The sequence below is a fragment of the Copadichromis virginalis genome, linkage group LG6 (assembly GCF_057382275.1).
Source record: "Copadichromis virginalis isolate Kocher_CV1m ecotype Utaka linkage group LG6, C_Virginalis_male_GT1.1, whole genome shotgun sequence".
NCBI classification, from domain to species: Eukaryota; Metazoa; Chordata; class Actinopteri; order Cichliformes; family Cichlidae; genus Copadichromis; species Copadichromis virginalis.
In genome coordinates, this window is record NC_140623.1 from 41,923,430 (window position 1) to 41,948,267 (window position 24,838).

The 24,838-nt window shown below is 40.8% G+C and overlaps 1 protein-coding gene across 1 annotated transcript in view; it reads right to left on the bottom strand.

The window, feature by feature from the left end:
• Nucleotides 1-24,838, bottom strand: part of sorcs3a (sortilin related VPS10 domain containing receptor 3a) — a 244,761-nt gene that overhangs the window by 39,350 nt on the left and 180,573 nt on the right. The window contains exons 10-18 of the mRNA XM_085460496.1: nucleotides 21,449-21,595; nucleotides 19,810-19,912; nucleotides 16,558-16,634; nucleotides 15,918-16,009; nucleotides 14,596-14,703; nucleotides 12,886-13,003; nucleotides 12,659-12,792; nucleotides 8,990-9,103; nucleotides 7,344-7,515 (exon numbers count right to left, since the gene is read on the bottom strand). Of these exons, the coding sequence (XP_085316622.1) occupies nucleotides 7,344-7,515; nucleotides 8,990-9,103; nucleotides 12,659-12,792; nucleotides 12,886-13,003; nucleotides 14,596-14,703; nucleotides 15,918-16,009; nucleotides 16,558-16,634; nucleotides 19,810-19,912; nucleotides 21,449-21,595 (1,065 nt within the window). The remainder of the gene's footprint in view (nucleotides 1-7,343; nucleotides 7,516-8,989; nucleotides 9,104-12,658; nucleotides 12,793-12,885; nucleotides 13,004-14,595; nucleotides 14,704-15,917; nucleotides 16,010-16,557; nucleotides 16,635-19,809; nucleotides 19,913-21,448; nucleotides 21,596-24,838) is intronic.

The window sequence follows — 24,838 nt, forward strand, 5'->3', positions numbered from 1 at the left end:
AGCTGTGAGGTGACAGGTGTCACTCCAAAGCTCCAAGAATCCTTTCAGGTTTGTTTTGGTTTCACAAAGCACCAAATGTATAAAATGTTATTTAAATAAATAAAACTGGTAAAGACTAAACAAAGGAACAGTAGCATCGTAGCATCATTCCAGAAAAAATGATTCATTCATTTTAGTCCTGAAATACAATCTGAAAGTGATGCTACTAATAAATCCAGCTGCTATTTGTGTAAGCAACCTTAAAATCAATCTGTATAGACGATGTTAATGGAAATCATTTGGTAATGACGGTAATGCATAACATGCTCTTAGCGTGGGCGTTGCAGAAACTACTAATAATGCGAGCGATCGGTTATTTCTTCATGTGCTCTTTGTTTCACAGTAACGATAACTAAAAGCATTAAAGTGCACAACAATCAGTCCAATCACTGATGCCGAGTGATGGATGTCATGCATATTGTGTCTGCTTGTGAGAGGTCCGAATACGAGCAAGAACAAGTCATCATGATCTTCTCTTAGTCTGAATTAAATTAACTCTACACAGGAAGACAATGTGTCCGTGTTGTTTTTGTGTAAAACACTATTAGAGCAACTGAAATGAATAATTTATTTACTATAACAACAGCAACTTCTTCTGCTGCCCCCAAGTGGTTAGAAAAAATAAAACAAAAACAGTGAATGCAGGTTTATTTACCATATTAATATTTTACATATTTATACGTATGGAGATCATTACACAGATTGTTGTTGAATGTGTATTTTTTGATACTAGCTAAACAAGTCAGGGCAAGTACTCCAATTGTTGTGACTACACATGAGCACTGCAGTTAATATTTTAGCTGGAAATCCTCAGTAGTCGTGGCTGTCATGTTCGATATTCACAATGTTTGTAGGCAGGAGATTCATCTGGCTTTTCCACTGGGGCAGAAATGGATTTTGCAAAAAGATAACATGAGCGAGAACAACCGTAGAACATTTTCTCCCAAATGTGACACGATTGTGAAACAGAGAAGTGGCTGATAAAAATTCAGACTGACAAAACAAGTGTTAGGCAGATCACAAGGAGATTATATTAACCCAGAAGGAAACACAGTGTGATCACTGAAAGCCACTTTTGGTGAGAATTGAACTTTTTGTAATGTAGTGATGGATACATCAATACAGTAACCAAGGACGAAACTAAAACTTTATATCAAGCTGACACAGAGTTTCAAGTTTTTATATCTTATGGGGGCAATTAGAAAGCTGCAACACAACCTAAGCAGTTAAAGGAAACAATGAAACTGAAAACAGTGGCTCTCTAACGCATGCTGTCACCAATCTGTCCTCTCCAACTTAAGCACAGAGCTGGCAAAGCCTGGGTCGGAAAACTGAAGCCAAATCTGATTCATGACAGCAACCAAGAGGGATGGCAGTTTATCCAGTCAGTCCTCACTTTGTGCCGCCATCTGATATAATCTGCCACACTATGTTTTATAAATCTAATCAGTCAAAAAGAACCCAGTTCCAAAAATATCGTGTAAAATGCACTGATTTGTAAAACTCATAAATCCACATTTTATTGCCAATAGAACAGAAAATATATCAAATGATTAAAGTGAGACATTTTACTATTTCATGAAAAATATTAGCTCGTTCTGAATTTGATGGCAGCAACACGTCTCAAAAACGTTGGGAAAGGGTCAACAAAAGGCTCAGAAAGTAAGTGGTACTTTGCTGGATGAACGTTTCACAACTAATTAGATTAGCTGGCAACAGCTTAGTAACTAGACTGGGTATGAAGAGAACACAGACTGTTTCTCAGAAGCAAAGATGGAAGGAAGCAACAAACTGCATCTAAAAATGATGGAACAATTTCAGACCAGTGTTCCTTAGTATAAAACTATTTGGATATCTCATCGTTTTCAGAGAATCTCTGGAAATCTGTCTGTAAGGGACAAGGTTGAAAATCAATATTGGATGCCTGTGATCTTGATGCCCTCGGGGGGGGCACTGCATGGGCTCAGGAGCACTTCCACAAATCCTTTCCTGTGAACAAATTCACTGTGCCATCCACAAATGCAGGTTAAAGGTCCATCATGCAATGAAGAAGCCCTATGTGAACATGAGCCAGAAATACTGCCAACTTCTCTGGGCCAAAGCTCATTTAAAACGAACTGAGGAAAAGTGGAAAACTGCTCTGTGGTCAGACAAATTGAAATGTATGATTCCTTTTGGAAAACATGGAAGCCACAGGCTCCAGACTCGAGTAGAGAGGGGCCATCTGGCTTGCTAAGAGTGGTAGTTCATAAGGCTGCATCTCTGATGGTATGAGTGCATCACTGCCTATGGAACGGACATCTTGCACATCTGGAAAGGTATCATCAATGCTAAAAGGTTTTAGAGCAACATGTGATCCTGTCTGTGAAACCTCTTTTTTGGGAAGTATTATACCTCATACTGCGTCTATTCCAGCAGCATGGCTTTGTAGCTGTGTAAGCATCTGGGTGCTGAACTGGCCAGCCTGCAGTCATTTCAGTTCAATTCAATTCAATTTTATTTATCCAGCGCCAAATCACAACAACAGTTGTCTCAAGGCGCTTTATATTGTAAGGTAGCCCCTACAATAACACATACAGAGAAGAACCCAACAATCATATGACCCCCTATGAGCAAGCACTTTGGCGACAGTGGGAAGGAAAAACTCCCTTTTAACCGGAAGAAACCTGCAGCAGAACCAGGCTCAGGGAGGGGCGGGGCCATCTGCTGTGACCGTTTGGGGTGAGAGAAGGAAGACAGGATAAAGACATGCTGTGGAGTCCAGACCCCTAACCAGCTGAAAACATCTGGAGCACCATGAAACCAAAAGCAGCAGCTGGAATCATCGGACTAAAAAAAGTGCTGAGTTTTTGAAGGTTTGAGTGAAGGTATGTAGACTGTTGTTTGTGATTGTGTGGGTGAAGGCCCATAAATGTCCAGCCTTTTCAGAAGATGGTAATCAATGAGATCGCTGCAGATAGAAATTGTTTATTTTCGAACAACACAGTGGACAAAAAATTAGACATAGCTTCCACGTCTGACAAGGGAAGCCAATTCAATACAACCTTAAACCTGCATTCTTCCTAATGGCCAACAGAGGGAGACTTCCCTGGTTGCAAGAAGACTGTCACTTGTTCTAGTCCTCACTGAATGCAACATAATGATTATCTGCAATGATCCTAATTACAGTCAAACAGGAGGATGAAATAGTGTATCCTTTAGGGCAGCCCTAGTTTGTGGGTTTAAAGTATTCACGTGGGGATTTTTAATAAATAACTGACTAATAATTAATTAATTAAAGATATTTTTAGATCAGGCTGACCTGAAATGTGTCAAAAAGTAAAAATAGCTCTTAAGTGGCCTGTTTAATGTTAATCTTCATATCCCAGTTAAAATGAGCTTTGTACCTGCTGCATTTAGCATGATGTTGCTGCTGCCAAGTGCAACTTGTGTCAAACTCCTGCAGTTCTCTAAGAATCGTCCTCCGTAATAATAATTAGAATGCACACAGTACCCACTTATCTCAAAGTCAGGACAATGTGAGCTGTTTTTTGTTTTTTAACAAATCTTAAACAATCCTTCATGAACAGTTTAAGAACAAAAAAATCACTCTGCTAACAGCTGACAACTCAACATAGTTACTGCGACGTGTAGACGGCTGCCTAAACAATGCAAAATCAGAAGCGATGCGGATCTGATCATCCACCCAAACATGTTGATTATTTAGTTCTTTCTAACCGTCTTTTTAAATATGGATATGAGCCACAGGGTCTTCTCCCATTTAAAATTGTATGCCATTTGCTCTTCCCAAGAAATACAGCCATCGCAAGCTTCATGAATATAAATTAAACTTTGAATTCATCTTGAGAATTTTCTCAAATAGGGCTGATGCCACAAGGATTCTTTACCCCCGCGCTTCTCTTCTTCTCTTTTATCGCATCCTGTCCCCCTCCTCTTTCCATCACAGAAATCCACTCTTTATGAAAGAAAACAGGCGTCCATTCCTCAACTTATCACGCAGTAATATGACAACTGGGGCCGGACCCCGGGGGACGCGCACTTACCTTGAGCTGTTCCCGCTGTGGCAGGAAAACACTCCAGTTGCTAACGCCGTAAAGCCTGCAGTTATTATCCACAGACCATATACTGCCTGAGACACATGTGAGGCAGTTTCCTCATGACCAGCCAGTGTGGCAGACCTGGCTCTGAACACAACAGCTCTCGCTCACTAACAGGGTCTCCGGTGAGGTCCTTTGTGTCTGCCTCTGACTCAGAAGTCTTACGCTGCGCGGGAGGTTTGGAGGGATTTGACTCTATTAAACCTCAGAGTGTTTAGAATTCAGTTACATTCCTAGAAAGTACTTCAGGATTTGTGCTTCGGGTTTCAGGGAAGCACGATAGTAAGTGAACAAACCCGCCTACAGTGCAGCTGGTCCTACTGCTTGCTAGGAAGTAATAAAAACACCAGTTTACTTTATGTGTCCTGACATCATAAAATATTATTTGGACACGAGTTTTAAATAGCAACACAAGAAATCACTGATGCATCCAGCTGTTCAGCACAACCATTCAACATAGTTTAGTTCACCAGTGGACGAGGAACTGTGTCGTCAGTGCGATTATGATGCTGGGTTTCCCAAGTCACATGTACCAAATGATCCCACAATATGGAATTCCATATGATTCACAATTCACCGGGTGTCTAGTGCCACTATTTGTAAATCCAGGCATTGTAAGCACATTTAGGCTAAAAAGAAAACTGACATTGTTGTGTTGTATACCAGCGGCCCCCAACCCCCGGGCCACGGACTGGTTATCGTTAACTCTGTTTCCCCCGGGTCTTTTCTCGTGTTGTAGTCGTGTCTTATCTTGAAAGAAATGTTTGCGCGTTACCATAGCGACCAGAGAGCATTAAGGGGCAGAGAGGAGGATGTTACTCTCAGTGTTGTTGGTGCATTTCAGGAGGACGCTCCTAATAAAGTTACACAGTGAATTTGCATTTATTATTATTGTTACGGCCCTGGCAGGGCCTCCTCCTGAAGGTGCCTGTGTGGGCGTGTCCCACTCCTCTTCTGCTGGAGGTGCCACCTTTCCCTTTTACACAGCTGACTCACATCAGTAATTAAAAGTATTTAAGCCCAGGGAAAGGTGAGCTCTGGGCCAGAGTGTCATTAGTGTGGTTACAGCTAGTTAGCTGAGTGTTTGCAGCTAGTGAGCTGCACTCTTTTTGACTTTGTACTTATTGACTAACGCTTGAGTTTTGTTTGTTTCTTTAAATGGTGATAGCGGCTTGTCTGTCTCCTTTAGTTAGTATTAATAAAAACTCTGTAGTTTAACCCTTTTGCCTCCTTGACTCCTTTTTCTGACCCGGACACTTTTTGTTACTTCCCCCGCACCGCCTGGACCCCTCAGGGGAACGTAACAATTATATTTACAGAATACCACAGTTTTTGTCTCGGTCGTTTCATTTTATTTTGTTGTATTTATCCGCGACACCTTAAAGGCCGGTCCATGAAAATATTGTCAGACATTAAACCGGTCCGTGGTGCAAAAAAGGTCGGGGGCCGCTGGTCTACACCACTGCAGCTGAAGTTAAAAGCACAACTGAAGGCTCAGTGTGTGAGTTTAAGAGTGTTAGCATTGTCACCAAGTCATATGATAAAGTTACTCTATAAAAATACACAGTCATGGTTGAAGTATACCCAATAATTCCACATTTAGTAGCAATAACTTGAAATAATCTTTATTCTACTCCTTTGTGCAGTAAATTCTGAACACTTTAAAACATTACTTCAGTTCATTGAGATTTGCAGGCACTCATTTATGTGCAGCTCTCTTAAGGTCCTGCCACAGCAGATTGCCTCCCATTTAACTCGTGAATACTGCATAGTTCATGGGCTCAACTCAGTGACTGAAAGGTACCCGGGTCCTGTGGTTACAAAACAAGCCCAAATCACCCGCCCCCCATGGCTGCAATCACAGTTAGTATGAGGTGCTGATATGCTGTGTTTGTCATGGCCAAACACGTTAGCTGCCATGTTCTCTTTAGAGAAGAAGCTTTCTCAACCCTTCCAAACAAGCCACACTCACTCAGTATTCTTCTAATTGCACTTTCTTAAACTTCAACATTTAATATAATCGAGTCTTTTGAATTTCTCTGATTATAATACAATATGACCTTGGGGTGAATTCTCAGAGACCTTTGTTCCAGGAAAGATTGTGGCGTTGTCTAAGTGCAGGGAGTGTACTTAGTTTTTCACACCATGTCAGTTAGAGTCCTCTAAATAATTCACCAAACTTTTTCATTACTGTATATATAATTTTGGAAATCAATGATTTAATTTAAAAAACAAACAAACAAGAAAAACAATGAATTTAAAATTTTATGTAAGTTGATATGTAGACAAATCGAGAGAGCAAATAATAGATGTGGTTCAAAACAAAAGAATCACTGTAGTATGAGAGTTGACCATTAATATGAACTGCAGTCGTGTCTGGTTGAAATGCACTTTCTCGATACGGTTAACGTAGCAGCTCTGTGACGAAGTGCGCCATGTTGTGAAGCGACTTGCTGCTTGATGCAATTTGATGAAAAACAAATGTGTTCAATATACAACATTATGAAACTTTGAATTTACAGTTTCAATAAAAAAACTTTGATTTGCATCCCTCCCTGCAGCACTGCTGCAGCTCACTTCCTGTTTAAACATATCTGGTTGTTTCTGGATAATAATTCTGCATTGTTTTGTATTTTTTAGCATTTTTGTGGTGAGCAAGTAGCAACACTGTCAGCACAGCGTTGCTTTTTAAATCTTTACCGGAGCTCTCTCTAAAGGTCTTCCTTTACTGACCTTTATTGGATTCTTATGATAATCAGACTTTTTATTTCAATTTAGCATCGGTTTTTTCCAAGCAATCTTACACCACCCATTCACAGACAGAACTGCCAGTTAAAGTGGGTGTCATACAGGCAACCAAACTGAATACGATATCGAACTGTGCAATCAACATTCACTTCATAATAATGAGTTCAAACATATAGCGTGCATATTGCCTACCTAATTAAAGAAGAACAAGATAATTTATCTAAAGTTGTGAAGAAAGTGGAACATTTTATCCCTTATATGGTCCAAAGCACAGATACAAATTCATTATAACTGCAACTTCAAAAGATATTAAGTATCCAGAACAGTTCACATGAATGTGTTTTTCTGCCCCCTGGTGGCCAGAATTCTGTTATTGCAGCTTTAAGCAAAAACTGAGGTAAATAAATTAGCGTTGAAGTTGACAGGTCTGTAGCTAAATGTAGATGTATTTGTTCTCACCTCATCCAAATGCACCATGAAGGTGACATTGCTGCCCAGGCTGGCAGTGAGTTTGCCATCTTTGGTGGTCAGCAAGAGTCCTTTCGGGGGTCTGTTGGGACACTGCTGCTTTCTGGGTGTGTACAATTCCTTCACTCCTTTCGTGCAGTTGTTCAGCACCACTTTGCGGTACCTTGGGAAAGAAAAGTATTTTATCCCTCTATGCTGCACGAGCTTTACAGAGAATTTTGTTGAACTAAACAGAGCACAGCTGTTGTGTCTGAACAGGCTCCCAGACAGGATGACAACTGACAACACAAGCTGTGTCAAAGGCTGAGACACCATGGAAGCTTAATCATAGTGGCAGTGAATAAAACACTCCCACTGTGATTAAGCTTTGCAAGGTGTCGGTCCCCGGGGCGCCTCCAAACTAACAAAAAGGTCACATCTCTGTGACATAACAAAGAAAAATGGATTGTAATGGAAAATGTAAGATCACGTCAAAAATGCAAATATACGACTTTTCCCAATTGAAGTATTTGAACATGAACAGGATATATTGCAGTGGTTTTCCATTTAAGGATCTGCCAAATTACTACCCTGGTCTCAATCATCAATTGACCAGATATGGTCAGTATTCACTGATTGATTGGTGGCGTTTAGTAACCTCACACAATAACTGTGAAACATCCTTCTTCTTTCAGTGCAGTGGATTATCCGCCTTGATCTCACCCTGTCTCTTGCATCCTCTTTTGTCGATCCAACTCTCTCCATATTCTCCTTCAATACATCAATGTCTCTTCTCCGAGGCCTTCCTCTTTTCATTCTGCCTCGCAGCTTCAATTTCAAAATCCTTTGTCCAGTATATCCACTAGTCGTCCTCTGCATGTCCAGAGGATGTTTACGGTCAGTGGTTTTTTTGAATTAAAGAATAAAACAATCTTCTTCTGGGAGAGAAAGTGTACGAGCAGTAAAACCGACCCGTGCTTCACTGACCTCAAAGGTTTTGCTGCTATAACCTAAATTATCGTGTTCTAGCTGCAGATCTGATAGTGCCTTTCTTTGTCTCTCTTTATAGTTTTAATAAAATCACCTTTTGGAAAATGAGGAGAAATTCCCTTTGCAGTTATCCTCTAAAATGACAGAGAGTGGACCCCAAACTCACCAACAGTTTATGACCTGTGACAAACATGACCCCAATAAACAGCTTCATCTATTAAAGCTGCATAGTCCCAAATTAAAACAGCAACAGAAAACAGAGACAAGAAGTCATTAGAAACCAACTGACTGACATGTAACAAGACATAAAACATTTCGAATAAAGCACCTGTGAAATATAATGAATGGTTTGCCTCTGGGTCCTGTGAGCACCAGAGTTGGTAGGATTAAGGTTAATGTTACTGATTTCAAAGCTCTTTCCTGGACATGTTTATGAGGATAAGCCGAAGCTTAAATCCCCACATTGGGACCAGATTGTGAACATCGGCTTTCTGCTCCACTGATCATATTAAATCTATGATCCCTATCTGATATGAAAACACATCCCACTGTGGAAAAGTCCTCTGCAAAGACCTGTTTGTTCACAAAAACATTTTACATAAATGTGCGCAGCATACTGTACTATATTCTTTTAAATGTGAATTAGTACTAAATCCCACAGTGCTTACCCCGTGCTGTTGAAATAGTTCTGGCCTTGGCTGCAGCTCCTGGACACGGTGGAAGGATTGAACCAGAAGGCTGGCTTGCAGTTCCCGTCGCTGCCGCGCTCGTATCCATAATCACTGTTACACAACAAAGAACATCCACACGGTACCTGATCAATATCAGCATGTGAAAAGGGACTTATTGTCCTGCAGTGTGTTCCCCATTTACATCTTATCTCTGTTCATAGCTGGTGACCAGGGGCCTGTCTGACACAGAGACGCATCATTATTAAGTATTGATTAAAGCTGCTGCTGCTCACGAATGTACCACAGCAGTGTGAATCTGTGGGTGTGGAAACACAATGTGCAGGCAAAGGTTTGCCACCGTCTTTAAGGATGACTGACTCTCAAGTTGCCTGTCAATGTTCCCAGTCAGGACATGATTTACATGTAACAAAGCAAAGTAAGCAAGTGTCCACTCTAATAATGCTCACGACATTGATTTATTAATTAGTTAGCAATGCAGAACAAATAAACAAAACTAACAAGCCTGTCGCTGACTAGTCCAGTATGAATGTGTGATTACAACAGTGTGAACTTCTCATTAGTGAGCTGCCAAGATTGATTGGATACACAGGCGCATGTTGGCAAACAGGTAAAAGGTCGGCACAGAGTACAGCCTAGGACAAAGGATGTGCTTTATGTTCAGAATAACACTTTTGCAGTCAACAAAATAACCATGTAATGCATCTTAATACATGTGTAATAATGAGAAGGTCAAAGCCACTTTCATAGTGGCGCATGGAGCCAGGGGCCGATTAGCTTAACTTAACTGGAGCGGAGGAGGCCGAGGTAGGGGAAATTACATTGGCTCTGCCTAATGTTTTAAAACAGCATAATCCTGTTAAGCCTAAATAACTCCCAGTATTACCATTTACATGTTCAAGATCCACCATAGCTAGGCGCTGGGGGACAGAAGTCGGGTCATCTTTCTATAGCCACCAGTGGGCAAGACTTGGACTTAAGTAAGACCAGATGTCCACTGTGCAAGTTTTAGTATATATATAAGGCTACGTTCACACTGCAGGTCTTAATGCTCAACTCCGATTTTTTGATCAAATCCGATTTTTTTGTCTGCTCGTTCACACTACAAATAAAATGCGACAGCAAACGCGCTCTAGTGTGAACCAAAGCAGCCGCATGCACAAAAGAAGACGTCACACACAACGCGCTCTGTTTAGACCCAGAGCAACAGTATCGTTTGACTGATGGCCCTTAACTCATTCACTGCCATTGACGTCTATAGCCGTCAATGGCAGTGAATGAGTCAATGGATTTAACTCATTCACTGCCAATGGCTGGCAGTGAATGAGTTAATATAAAGACTTCGGATTTTACGTTTCCCAATTTTTGCTTTAAGTTATTTTGTTATTTACATAATAATGTAAATAACCTAATAATGATCCTTATTGCTGTTTTAGAGAAGCGGTGCTTCAAAGGATAGCTGCAGATTTCTGTCAGAATCTGCAGATTATACAGTACAAAGAAAATGTTCACGTTGTCTTCCCAACAGTTTCACTGACATCTACACTGGATGGCCAGGAGGCGTTCGCGATGTCTTCTCTGGCGCTGATAATCGACGTCTGTCTTGTGTCGGTGACGTAAAAGACGGATTTAATGCGACATAACCATCAAACAGCAGTCGCTTTCTGAAACATCGGATATGTATCGGATTCAGCACCACATACGAAAGTGCCCCAGATCGGATTAGAAAATATCTGATTTGTGCCGTTCACACTGTCACACCATGATCGGATAGATGGGTCGCACAGGGTCAAAAACATCGGATTTGATGCGCTTTCGCCTGCAGTGTGAACGCAGCCTTAGTCTATCCTGACCTTGGTAAACACTTTCCCAATGAGTTCATGAGCTCAGTCATTTCAGGGTTTGGGGACACGAAGAGTTCCAGTTAAAGGTTTTAGCGTAAGTGTGACTTTAATCAGCATTTTGTTGATTTTCATCAGGGATTATACTCGACCATTGTCCTTTATGAATCTTGAATGCTGACTATGTTTCACAGTTTAAACACACACACGCACACACACACACTGCTTGTATGAGTCATGAGCTTTCTTTTTCAAAGCATGATCAGAAGATGGATTTAGTCATCCTAAAATCTCATGTGTACCATCAGCCCGTGGTTGGTCTGCTCTGCTTTTTATGACACAAATGAATCATAACAGAGTCAGCTTGGAACAAACCGAATGAAACAAAATGAGCAACTGCTACAAGATTCCAGATTTCCAAATTTAGTTCAGGAAACTTGTCATCAGGCAGTAAAGGAAACTTGGGATTTGACTCAGTGTTCGGTGCCAGCTGGTCAGTATGCAGAACACTACGTGCACAATAGTTTGCAGGCATTTTCAACTGATTAATATAACGTTAATAAGTACGCACTTAGCTGATCATTGTGCCAGGCAGACTCTTCACACCTTGAATTAAGTTAAAGGATTTGGACTTCAATTCTGCACTGATGGGTTTTTAAAACTCCTCGTTTCTGAATTTTAAGTATTCATCAAATAATTCCCCGCAGAGAGAAAAACAGCAAGACAGAAATTAGACTAAACAAACAAACAAATGAAAAAAACACTAAAAACTTTCGACTAGTTCAATAGGAACCAATTAGCACTCACTCTCTGCACATCTACAAACGCTATTTACATAACTGCTGTATGTTGAAATGGTTTTTTTTCCATTCTCTGTCATTACAAGATAAAAAACACAACCGCTTAGGATTTGCATACAAATTGAAACTATTTACACGCCCACATGGTCTGAACAGAATTACGAGCACGGTGAGCTCAGACATACGGAGACAGACATTATGAGCAAATTGTGTAAAACCATCCCAAACTCATCAGATTATTGGAAAACACACGGAAAAAGTTACTGAAACACATGGATAGGATATGATTCCACTTAAATAAAAAATCTTCTTCCACAGTTGTTTTTCAGTCAATAAGAAGATGGACCCTATTTATTGCTCTTTTGCGTAGGATGAGTGTGAAAATCTGGATTGTAACTTTGTCACATCAGCTTTTATTGTATATTTTACACGAGCACACATATCATCAAGATCATTTTCTTCTACTCAGAACAAAAAATGTGATTAGGACAAAGTGAACCCAAGTGTGGCTGAAAACAGCCTTCTTTTCTAATCCGTTTCCCTCTTTTTTCCTTCATCTGCAGCTTTGTAAGTTACAGGACTCACGTTGTTTGTGGCTACAGCAGGGATGCAGAAACAGCCCTAAATAGCACATGTGAATGGTGTGAAGAGTGTATTTGATGGTAGCTGGATGGATGCACTTCAAAATAAATTGCTACTGAAGAGAAGCTGGTTTTTCAAAGAGACTTTTTTTTTTTCTTCAACGCAGCATTTAGCTAAATGACCTGTTGAGTCTCATTCACACGAAGCAGCTGCCAGTAACAAATTGCTTAAAAGGTAACAGAATGAAAAACTCTAAAAATATTATTTTAAGAAAGCGCGTCCTTTGAAATGTGTGCTTCTACATGTGCGGCAGAACAAAAGCTGCAATTAATGAAGTTCTCCTTCAGCAACAATAGAAAGAAACATAATCCCCCTCGACAATTATGAAGAAAGGGGCTACTGAACAAAGGCCCACATCATCTTACCATTCAAAATCATGAGCCCTGCAAATACAGGACTCGGCAGACAGGATTCTCGAGTAGTCCTTTCCCAGCATGCAGTAGTTTCCGGGCCTGCGCTTCATGTAAATCTGCTTTTGTCCCATTACGCACGGCTCGCCCTGTATGCAAGAGAAATGGTTGAAAAGCATTTTCAAAGCACAAACACTAACACGGGCAGCACCTTCATGCATGGCATGGATTTAGATTTTTACCTGGTTGTGCAGGTGCCAGGTTTGATAGTCTTCCTCTGTGCATTTCCTGCTGAAGATGGACTTGTAGTCTATCTTGATGAGCTGCCATTCGGAACGGTGGCTAAAGTGTCCAAAAAAGCTGCAAGAGGCAAACGATCTGAATGACTTAAACTCTGCTTTTTATTTATAAAGTGCCATTTTCCAGTAAAAATGCACATAGTGACACTCGAGCGTATCACTTCTACTCTTAATGACACTGTGCTCCCCAAGAGGTTTGCTTCGATCTGGCAACAGGGTAAAATTGCTAATATGAAGTCAAAGCGGGCAAGGAATTAACAGCAAGATGATCTTAATAAAATTAGTTTTGATCAGCAATGGTGAGGCGGGAAAGGACTGCTAGATTTCCACTCCACAGTACTTCAAAGGAAAAAACTGTACTGCATCTCTAGTTTTTGATAAATATGTTTACACGTTCCTTTTAAAAATCAAGACTTTTCACAAAAAACCTGTAATAATCTCATAAGATACAACCCCAAATCAACTCCAGTTCCTCTCTAAATGTCTGACTTGGTTTATATAATTCATTTTTTTATTCACAAAGAAAAGCAGGGATTTGATAAAAATCTGAAAGCTTTTACTCTCCCGTTGTCACGCTGTGTCACCTCAGACAGGTCTGTGACCCTTTGGAGATTCTCTTTAGAAAGACCCTCTGTATTGAACTAATGCAGTGCAATGCATTTAAACTAGCAAACTGCTGCTTACAAACAGCTGCATCAGTGCATTAATAAGATGAGAAGTTTTCTGCACCAAACACCAACCTTAAAGTCTAAGTAGTTACAAAATGATTAAACAGAAAAAAATGATTTTTGACTTTTTGACACATCTTTAAAATGATGATTCTAAAGTGACTCTGATTCCAACAAACTGAGAAACAATTACTGTACCACACTGTTAACAGCTCAGAGGGTCCAAATCTGTATGGAGTAATAAGCCAAAGAGTTTTTCAAAGTACTGTAATCTAAACTGCTTTACAGTGTCTAAAGGTGCAAATGAAAGTGATACAAGCACAGCCTGTATAACAGTAGTTGAAAAAGACACTATTGTGTGACCTGTCATCTCTATCCGGTCTTTAAGTGATGAAGTATGAACCCTGCTTCTGGGTCCAGCCGGGGTCTGTGGAGAAGCTGGGGTTGGTGGGGCGGGGTTAGCAGAGGCATTAGCTGCTGTAGATAAACAATAGCACAGCAGCTAGCTGTCATTTGGGCTAAATTAAACTGGACTTGATCTGTAATCTATGATGGATATTTTGTTCTGTGTTTGACATCTGTTTACATAAATCTGCCCCGTTCATTCTTTAATTCTTAGCTATAACTGTTGTTACTCATGTGCTCCTTACCTCAGTTTATCATCATAAAGAGCAAAAAGCTTCAAAAGGTGCTTTTTCATGGCCATTTTATTTTTACTCTACAAGATTTGATTCGATTCTAAAGGTGTAACAGCAAAAAGGCTGATTTAAAAGTTGTTCTTTGAACCCTTTAAACCCTTTCCTTGAGAGACTTAAAAACCACCTGACTCACAATCCTGCAGAGCTCTTGAGGACCTTTTTAGAGGTCCTCGATCCTTTGGGCCTCTCTGGAGGGCAAAAATAACCCCAAGGACCCCCCACTGCCACCTTTTACTCAAATCACATCAACACATTGTAACATGTCATTCAGCTCTTTGTGGACTTACGTCATGATTTGGTTTTCAGCCCCAGCCTCCACCAGCACTCCATCCACAAACAGGGGCACCGAGGAGAAGCTGTGCTGGGTCCACTGCCTGCCTTCATCAAAGCTGACCCTGTGTATTGTACGTCAGAACACATTCTCATCACAAACCCGGCAACAGCGACGGCGCAGACACAGACGCTCTCTATTAGATCCTGGTCATAGGGGAGGATTTATGTAGGGATCAGAATGACCGGCTTGTCTCGACACAGGAGACTCCGAGTCTCTGTGCAATTAGCTATTGCAGCGTTTGGTAAATATTAAAGGCTGAGGCATTGAAAGGGAATTTAAGAGAGTCCGCCAACTTATTAAAACAAAGAAGCACAAAACTGCTTTTGCAAGACGTGAACAAAGGAAAGGTTTCGGTGTCAAAGGAAAAAAAGCAACATCATTGTTTCCTGGATAAAAAGTTGACACAGAGGCAAAAAAACACAAGACCAGAATAGAACTGTTTCATTTTTGACTAAAAAAGTGCAGAGGGAGAAGGAGACGGGAACACAAGATTGGACAGCTTTCATCATCGGGTCTTGGGCTACATTGATCCTGACAGTATATCAACACTGGTGCTGAAGTGAGAACAACTAGGAGTACCCGAGTGTGGCGTGGGTTGAAACAGCACTGAGGCCGGTGCTCAGAAGATTGTCCCATGTTGCCACTGCCTTCATTTGGCTAAAAGCACTAACAACAGAAAAAGCGTTGACATGCACCTGTTATGAGATTCAGTCAGGGGAACTGTTTAAGGTAAAGCTGCCTATGAACGCTGCGATGCAGTGACTGTGGAGATACTCATATCAATCTCTTTTTTTCTGCACTTCCTCTACCATCGCACTTAAATTGGTTGGGAGACAAAAAGGCTACACTTCACTGCTTCTAAAACTAATTTCAAAATTGTTGCAAAAGCGAGCACACAGATCTGGTCTCACTTGGATTAGCCTGCACGGAGGCAAAGCGAGGCACCCGATTTGGCAAGAGGAAGGCAACATGTTAATGAAAACAGTAAAAGGAGGTGCGGGGGTGGGTGGGGGGTTTGGGGTGCTGGCTGTTAATGATAAGTGGTCTAGGGAAGAAAAAAAACCCTCAAATTAGATTGGCTATGATTTTTTTTCTCTTTTTTTTAAGAGCCATAGTCAAAGTGCATCACTAAATGGATCAAGTGTCACATATAATATGCACATTCACTTTTTTTGGAACTGTAACTGTTGGATTAACCTTACAAGAGCCACAGGAAATTGGAAAAGCAATTTAAGACAGGAAACTTGTCCAAAAAAGTTCTCCAAATGGACATACCACAAATGTCTAGTTGGCACAGATGGCTGCTTCACAGCAACAAGAGCCCCTCCTTTGTCCAGAAACCAAATATTGTGCTCCTCTTCAAAAATCTGAACAGACATTCACAGACATTGGTATCAAAAACACAGTGACAAAGGTTACAAAATTATGTCCCATTTCCAAAAAAGTTGGGTGAAATTCAGATAAAATTAAAATGCAGTGGTTTGTAAACCATTTAAACCAGAAGCTCATTGTGAATTAGATACTAGGAGCACAAAAAAGTTAGAACAAGGGCCAAAACAGAATGTAAAAGGCGGGCAAGTCTCTCAGAGGTACATATGGGACGTTAAAGAGGTCATACTTCTGTTCATCAGGGCCAAAAACCCAGATTGAATGAGCCAAGCAGGGAAGCACAATACTATAATAATTCAACCGTTAATGATATCATTGTCTGCACTCTTGCTTTGGTGTGTAGCATGTCTAAACTGTCTTATAAAAAGTCTGTAACCTGCAGTCAGCTGGAGTGGAAACTAAAGGTGTTGCATAACAAGAAGCCAGAAAATACAATATTTGTGTTTAATTTTTTACATCATCCGTCAAAGTTCGAAACTGCTGCAGATCTGCTGGCTGTGGGTGTAAATGTAGGTGTGAGGCTCACCGGTCTCCAGGTATTGCCAGCATCAGATGATATGAACATGCCAACATTGTTGTAAGAGAGCTCTGCTCCGATATTTCCTGCAGTGGAAATTACACACACACACACACACACACACACACACACACACACACACACACACACACACACACCATGAAAAACACAGTGAGATCTCACAAAGATAACAGGCCATATGTGTTTTAAACACATGCTGTAAATCACACCATGTCTCTGATTAATTCATCATCTTGGCTTGATTCCTGTATTAGCTTGCTGACTTGCAAGTCATGTGGATGCCTTCGTTACGAGGACAGCATAATGCGCGGTGTAGACGAGGGTGGGTGCCTCTCTCGCTCCGTCTTTCTGCGGTGTTGCAGCACAGCGCCTCCAAAGCCTTTTCCTGCGAGTGCGCAGCGAGTGAACTCGTTTCTTCTGTTGTTCTGCTCGACTATCTTGGCCGTGGCTCAGTAAATAGGCACGTGTTTGATCTGGATGGTGTCATGTTGGTGAGATGATCTCTGCACCAGCTGATGTCTTAAAAGGCGCAGCGGGCAAAGTGAATCACGGTGCCAAAGCAAAGTCCCGGCCAGAAATACACACAAGCGCACACGAGTACATACTGTGCAAACATGACGCTGGGAATGCATGTTTATTCAGCGTTTTCACATAACGAGGACAAAACAACATAAATGCACACGCTCAAAGCAAAACCACAGGTTTTTTTCCTCCATTGGCGCTAACACTTCTCTTCCTTCCTTAACACTTACAGGCACACACGACACATAAGTGTGGCCTTTCCCCACACAAGGCATCAAAACTAATGGACACGATCCACAACATGTCAGTCTATATGTGAAACGGAGCACCTGCTGTGGACTCTGCACAGTGAAGCTTAAAGAACTGCTGAGACAGAAGCTTAAGTGGGGGTCAGGTAGGGGTCACATCAGAGCTGCATTAGATAATCAGGCTGCTGACTGGGACGACTCTTGATCCTGTGAAATGTTAACTTTCATACTAAAATAGCAACATAAGGCAAAACTAAACCTGTGCGATGTTAATATACTAATACAAATATAAAATAACATTGTGGATTAGATGATGGATTATTATAATTAATATGACATTATTAAACACAATCAGCATTGTACAAATTTTATTTTTACTATGCACCACTTCAGAAAAACATTGATTACACTCTGATGAGACGGCCACAGGACTGTCCTGCACACACATGCAGAGGGACCAGGATAAATGCTGGGTAAAGGTCTCCTGTGTGACGTCGTGCACACGCTGCTCAAGGCTGGCTGGTGTCGGTTTTCTGGAGGCTGCGGCTCCTGCTTGGTAAAATCAGTTGCAAAGAATACCTCGTTGTCATTCCTTTGTTTGCTTACTGCATGGAAGAAACCCTCGGAAACAAACACTGTTTGCCTTCAAAGTAAAACTTACACCTTTAAAAACATGTTGGCTGGAGTTCTGGGGCACAGGCTTTACTTTAACGTGTTAGTGCTGCTTAGAGAGTCGTTACAAGTCACCGCCATGCAAACTACTGATGACCCAGAAGTACTGCTACTGAACACAGTAAGAGCATCACCCAGTTGGGGAATGTGTTTTTTTTTTTGCCTAGCAACTGGTGGTTGCCGGGGAGTTGCTGCTAACTGATTAACCTCCCCATGCTGGTTATTAATGCATAAATCAAATGTTAGTTAAATCTTGCATTTAGGCAACTGTAAGATTTACAGAGGAATGAGATGAATGTATCGTGAGCAGTGTTGGTCAAGTTACTTGAAAAAGTAATCAGTAACTAATTACTGATTACTTCTCCCAAAAAGTAACCCTGTTACTTTACTGATTACTTATTTTCAAAAGTAATTAATTACATAGTTACTTAGTTACTTAGTTACACGATTTACAACCTGAAAAGGTGATAAAGCGATAGATCTTTCAGCCCAGTTCTACTTTTTCTGCATAATCCATCATACAAAATGTAATCAAATGGAAAAGTCTCTTTTTAAAACTTGTTTTATTAGTTTTAATCTTTTAACTTTATGCATCAAACAAAAATTTTATTATATGCAACATTCTCTGACTGGAAGAAATGAGTTTAACATTTAAACCTATTTTCTGCACATTCCACCACATAAAATAAAATAGTTTTTGTGTTTACACTCAGTCTTTCAAATAGATGCAAGTAAAACACAGCAGAAAATAAATAAAGTGAAAGACTCAGCGGTCCTGTTGCTCTATTTTCACCTGTAAAGCAGGAGTGGGGTAGGCGGAGGTTTACCCTGGTGCAGGTGTGCCGCGGTCAGTGGAAAAATCCGCGAGTTTCTCTGTGAGTTTCCCATTACCTCGTAGCTACTCGGTGCTTGCTCGGAAGTTTAGGGGTTTTTTCTCTGTAAAAAGAAGTTTTCTTCCCACGCACAGCGGACACTAATGTTTTTGTCACTTTTTATGGAATCAAACTCAAAGTAAGGTCAGTACTTCCACGCTTTAAACGCTGCACGCTCATACTCTCTCTGCACTCGATATATGATCCATTGTTGATCTGCACACAGCTGTTGTCACGAACGGCGCACTCGCTTACGTCACTGTCATGAGACACTTGCAAAAAAAAATCACGGTTTTAGTAACGCAGTAACGCAGCGTTCCTACGGGAACGTAACGGTAATCTAAAAACCTTTTTGCAATAGTAATCCCTTACTTTACTCGTTACTTGAAAAAAGTAATCAGATTACTTGCAACGCGTTACTGCCCATCTCTGATCGCGAGTTACTTGGACGCTCACTAACAAGAGCAAGAAGAGAGACACTTCATGAGTCCATTTTACCCGGAAACATTTTTCTAATAGTAGCTGATGTTAGCCTGCCTGTTCATTTAGACAAAGAGCTTGCTTACTAACGCTATCACTAAAGAAATAGCACCTGAAGCCATATCAGTGTGCTTGTGTGGAGTTTGTGTTGGTGTCTAGGTTGTGTTGATGTTGAGATGGAGCAGAAAAGAGGCAGTGCCAGTGAGGGAAGCCACCTGTGAGCAAGCATAAGCATGCACATTCCAAAATTTAACCTGCAACCTCCTCATATGATCGAAATCAGTCTGTTAGAAGCAGCTGAAGCAGTCAGAGAAGATCCTGATTTTTAAGCTACCTAACATGTGCAGACATTGGTAAATGTAAAGTGTTCAGCGTATGAAAAAAAAAAGTCATCTTATGCATTTTTAATGTGCAGACTGTCTTTGGTGTTCAGTGTTTTTACTCACCTGTGGCAACTATCATTCCCGGTGCAGAATTCTTGGTGGAAATTGTTCCTGACAAGTAAGGATTCTCAGACATTTGGAGTTGTAGATGAAGAGAGCAGAAAGGCTGTAAAAGATTTAACAGAAATAAACTGAAGTGGATGTTGATTTTAGAGAAAAAAAGCACCAAAGTTTAGATGCAGTGCCCAGACAAGTTGAAAATAAGTGTGTATAACTGTGTATGCATACGTGCATCACTGTAAGTGGCAATAATACAAAGTATGATCTAACTCAGTCTTGCTATGCATCAGCTTATCTAATTAACTGCCAGGTAATAGGATGGGAAGCAGGGCTGATCCGTTATGTGAAAATGATAGGGTCAGAAAAATTAGAGAACAAACAACAAAAAAATCCCCAAAAGCTAAGCTAACGGTGCCTTCAGACGTTTTGCTAATTACATTTAATCTGTCATTAAAACAAAGAATGATGGAATTTGCATTAAAGTGTGAAGCTGAGCCTCCAGGGCATGCAAACAACAGAAGACAATTACATTTGTTCACGGAGCAGAAAAAAAACCTGTGTCTGCTTTCATCTTTGCAGCAGACAGCGTGTCACTGGTGTAAGGACACCGAGGGCAGTGGGACTGAACAGGGTAATCAAAAGGAATCTACAGCAGTAATTAAAATGTCACATGAATGCACAATCACAGGGAACCTGTAAGCCATACCGCATGGCCCTGAAATAACCTCTTAAACAGCATGAAGTCCTCCTAATGTCTCGACCATGATTCCTGCTAACGGTCTGCCTGTTAGTTTTAGATGCAGGGAAGCTATCTAATGAGACCTTTACCACGTACAGCTGATCTGGATCTGCCGCTCGAGTACTGCATCTTCCTCATGATTAAAACAGAGGTTGCACTTTAATCTATATTATGCACTAATATTAGTTTTTTGTACATGACTTGGATTTGCATGCACATGTCTATCTGGGCCATGTGTACTCACCTAACTGTAAATTAATTTAAATAACTAGGATTCATTGAACAATCTGAGCATGCAGTTTTAAATGATAGCCAGTTCTTTAATGAATGGATGTTGCAGATCTTTTCCACATGCTATAACACAGGTCCACGGTTCACTGGAAGGGGTTTCCTAAAAGCTAGAATGCAGCAGATTAAGCTAAAGTTTGCTTGTCCAGTGCAGAAAACATCTGGCTGTGGGAAATGTAACTGCTGACTTGGTGAGACTGTTCATACCTGTGAGAATCAGGGCTTTCACCAACATAAAGACCAATTTCCAACTATTATTTACTACACAGATGATTTATTTTAGGTTTTAGAACAGACTTCATGAGGGTGCATTAGTAAGCTCTGGCTATAGAGCAGTGTTACAAATCAGCAAAATATATTTTTGTGTCTGCAGGTTTAGACGTCTTTGTGAGGACAGATAATTGGTATGCTACTATACCTGTGGGGACCAAAATACCCGTCCCCACGAGTTTGAAGACATTTTTTAGACTCAAAATGTGGTTTTAGTGGCAGGCTTATGGTTAGGGCAAGCAGCTGGGGAAAGGATCATGTATAATTGATGTCCTCACTAAGATGTGAAAACTAGTCTGTGTGTAATTTCCATAAACACAAGACAGCATTTGACGTGTACGTTACCAGTATGCAGTGGATGTCATTCCCCTCCAGGTCAGACGCAGGAGCCTGCAGGAGCCTCCAGTCCCGCCCTTTATTGTAGGTAATGTAGGTTTTCACCTGGTTGTCGTGCCTCTTGTTGGCGATTAACATGCCTTTAATTCCAGCCACCTGATTGGCACAGACACATAACAGGTTGAAACCCATCTTTAAAGCAAGCCATCAGGGAGCACTTTACACACAACACCCCTCCCAACACCCATAACAGTTAGGGCCTCAGTTGCGCATGAAAAAGCATACCCGGCACTCTCATCAGAAAAGGCATTTTGTGTATTGAGGCGGCAATCTTCACAACACCAGTTAAATGCAAATGGCGCGATTATCTTTCCTTTCTTCAGCTGACAGTCCTGCAGACACCGTCAACAGAACAGGCTGCAGTTTCTTACACTGTGCTCTCTGTAATTATATCCTTACACGTCTCAGTAATCTAGACAGTACAAAATGATGACGGCTGAGAAGTGACACCTTGTCTGTTTTCCAACAATTGAACCGAATCTCACACGTACACCTGTAACAGTGTAGACTCACAGTCCTCTGACCAAATCCACCCCGCCAGTCGTCTCTCAGGGATTAGACACATCCTTCAACAAAACCAAAGCATGACATGCAATGGAAATGACAGAGTCACTCTAAATGGTTGCCATAGTGAGGGTCTCCACATGGATGTGTTTGCCTCCCTGAAGGGGCACGTCTGTATAAGTGGCACTAATAGGCAGCGCATTTGACATTGTCATAGAAACATGTGGCTCAGGATGGATGCGGCTAACGAGGGTCCTCCCGTCCTCATCCAACCTGACCTGTCAATTGTGGCAGTAATTATTTATTTCCTCCACCTCCTCTGTCACACACACACACACACACACACACACACACACACACACACACACACACACACACACACACACACACACACACACACACACACACAAGCAGAACTTTATATGGCCAGCAGCATCCACCCCTTTCTTTCCTCCCACATGACTTTCTTTAAGATACAGTGAAGGATGCAGATCTCCGTTCCAAAGCACACATTACTCTGAAATGCGCTGATTTGCCGCCTTCACGCCACGCTGATTACTGCTATTTGCTGTGAGCGAGTGGAAATGGAACAAAGAATATTGCATGACAACTGTGCAGCAGCTCTTCAACCCAGCCGACCAACACCCAGCTGCTTGGTGAGCTGACTGTTGGTAAAGATTTGGCATTAACTTTTATATTTTTGCGTTTGAATTTGGGTTTAATCTGCTTTGCTCTAGCACACACTGGGTTACACTGACTGATTAGCACCGATGGCTGGTGGAAGGTGTGGGAATAACCCTATTTTTGCATTTCCAAAAATACCAACACAAGCCCTGGCAAAAGTCTCGCCTCACCTGGAACGTGTACAAACAGTTTTTTGTTTTTTTCCACTGTAGCAAACAAATTAAATGATATTGTTTTAATTATTTTGTGTGTTTTTTTGTTTTTTTTAGATTAAGCACAGGAAACTAAATGTGGAATCATCATAATAAATGTTTAATATTTTCTTGCATGTCCTCGGACTTTTATGTTGGGCTGAATTATTTGGGGCAGGTTCCAACTTTCTTAAATAGTGTCATGACTGCAGTTCGCTGTTCATGGACCATTTTTGTGCTTCCACAAAAATTTTTATTTTTACCTTTTGAAAAAAGGTGAAAAAAATCAATATTCATCCTCTTTTATTGTATTTGTGGTGTGTTTCATGAAGCTATAATGATGACTTAATAACGTATTATTACTAATTATTACACAAGAACTGTTTTGTGGTTTGTTTGCAACAGAGTAAAAGAGTCAGAGGAACATTTTCTGAGTGTCTGAGATCTAATTTTGAGGTTTTGCCAAGAGTGTGTAGAAGACAAATGAAAAGTCTCTAATGCAATTAAACATCAATATGAATCGATTTTACTGGATCTGCAAAAGATTTCATTTTGCTTTAGCCTGACCTAATTTTCAAATCAGGGGCACGGATTTATAGAGCTGGAAGCAGAGAATAAATGAGATTATTTATTGAGTGTCAGTCCTTGGAAAACTTTTCTATTAAGATTACCCAGAAAAGGAACAAACACTGTCCTATATGACCCTTCACCTAGTTCTTAATGCTACTGCTAAATGTATGAGTTTGTTTTGGTGATACTTGACATGTTGCTTGCACCAACAATGAAATTTTCAAATTGCTTTTAGCCAAAAACATGGTACAAAGTATGCTCTAAACCAATTTTGCATCTGGCCCTTCAGGTAAACTATTGTTAACCACCAGTCTAATTTACAGCCATCTTTAAATTACACTAGAGGTTTGTTCATGGTCTGCATTTCAGACAGTGGTGCTGGGATCTTTTTAAAGTTATGAATACAGAAAAGTACTGTCAGATAAATGAAAGACTGCTGTGTTACAGAATAAATGTGGTCGTACCAAAAAATGACTTTCAAGGTTGTTTAAATTGTACAAACACTGTTTTTGTCTTCTATACTGTACTACACGTTTCAATACACTCATGGATGGAAACATAAAGAAATGGGGGATAGCTCAAGACCTTTGCAGTTACTGCGCTGTTCTCTTGCTCTTAAGTGAATATACAACCTTACATCTGACAACACGACCTTGTGAGCACCATCTCCCAGTACTCCATCCATCAGCTGGTTGTGGTGGTGTGATAGAAAATGTTGTTGTTCCATTTTTTTACTGATGAGTGGAAGGCTCAGCGGTATCCTGATTTTGTCTTCATATCATCCTCTTTTACAAGATATACTTGTTTGCACAGAATGTTCTGAATGTATTCTGTGACCACGGCCGGCTGATAACTTGTTCCTATAAATGATTCTATGCTTGTTATTATTCTCGCTCAAATACCGTGCAGAATGCTGCCGACGTCTATTGTTGTTTGACAACTTTGCAAAGACAAATTAAAATCTCAGAGAGACGGCTCGTTTGTGTCCAGATTGATTTCCATAACAGTAGTAAGCAGTTTTGCACTGAAGTGGACAATCATACAAACCGCTCACTAGAACATGAGTGAGAATATAACAAAAAGATCCAAGATTGTGCATCCACACCGCACAGTTGGGACTGGCATGTATTTGATGTCAATAGTTTGTCTGAATCATCTGTTGAACGTTGCGTTGTTGGGTTTGCACTTGCTGGTGGGAAAACACAGCCGTGAATAACCACATCATCCCGAGTATCAGTATCATCCAGATCATTAAAGACTCTCCACCGACAACAACCCACTTAATGTCTTCAATCAATCATCCTGAACTGTTTATTGTGAGAGAGATAAATGATTTTTGATACAGTGAACTCCACACAATCTGAGTGCTAATCGTCAAAGAGCCACCTGC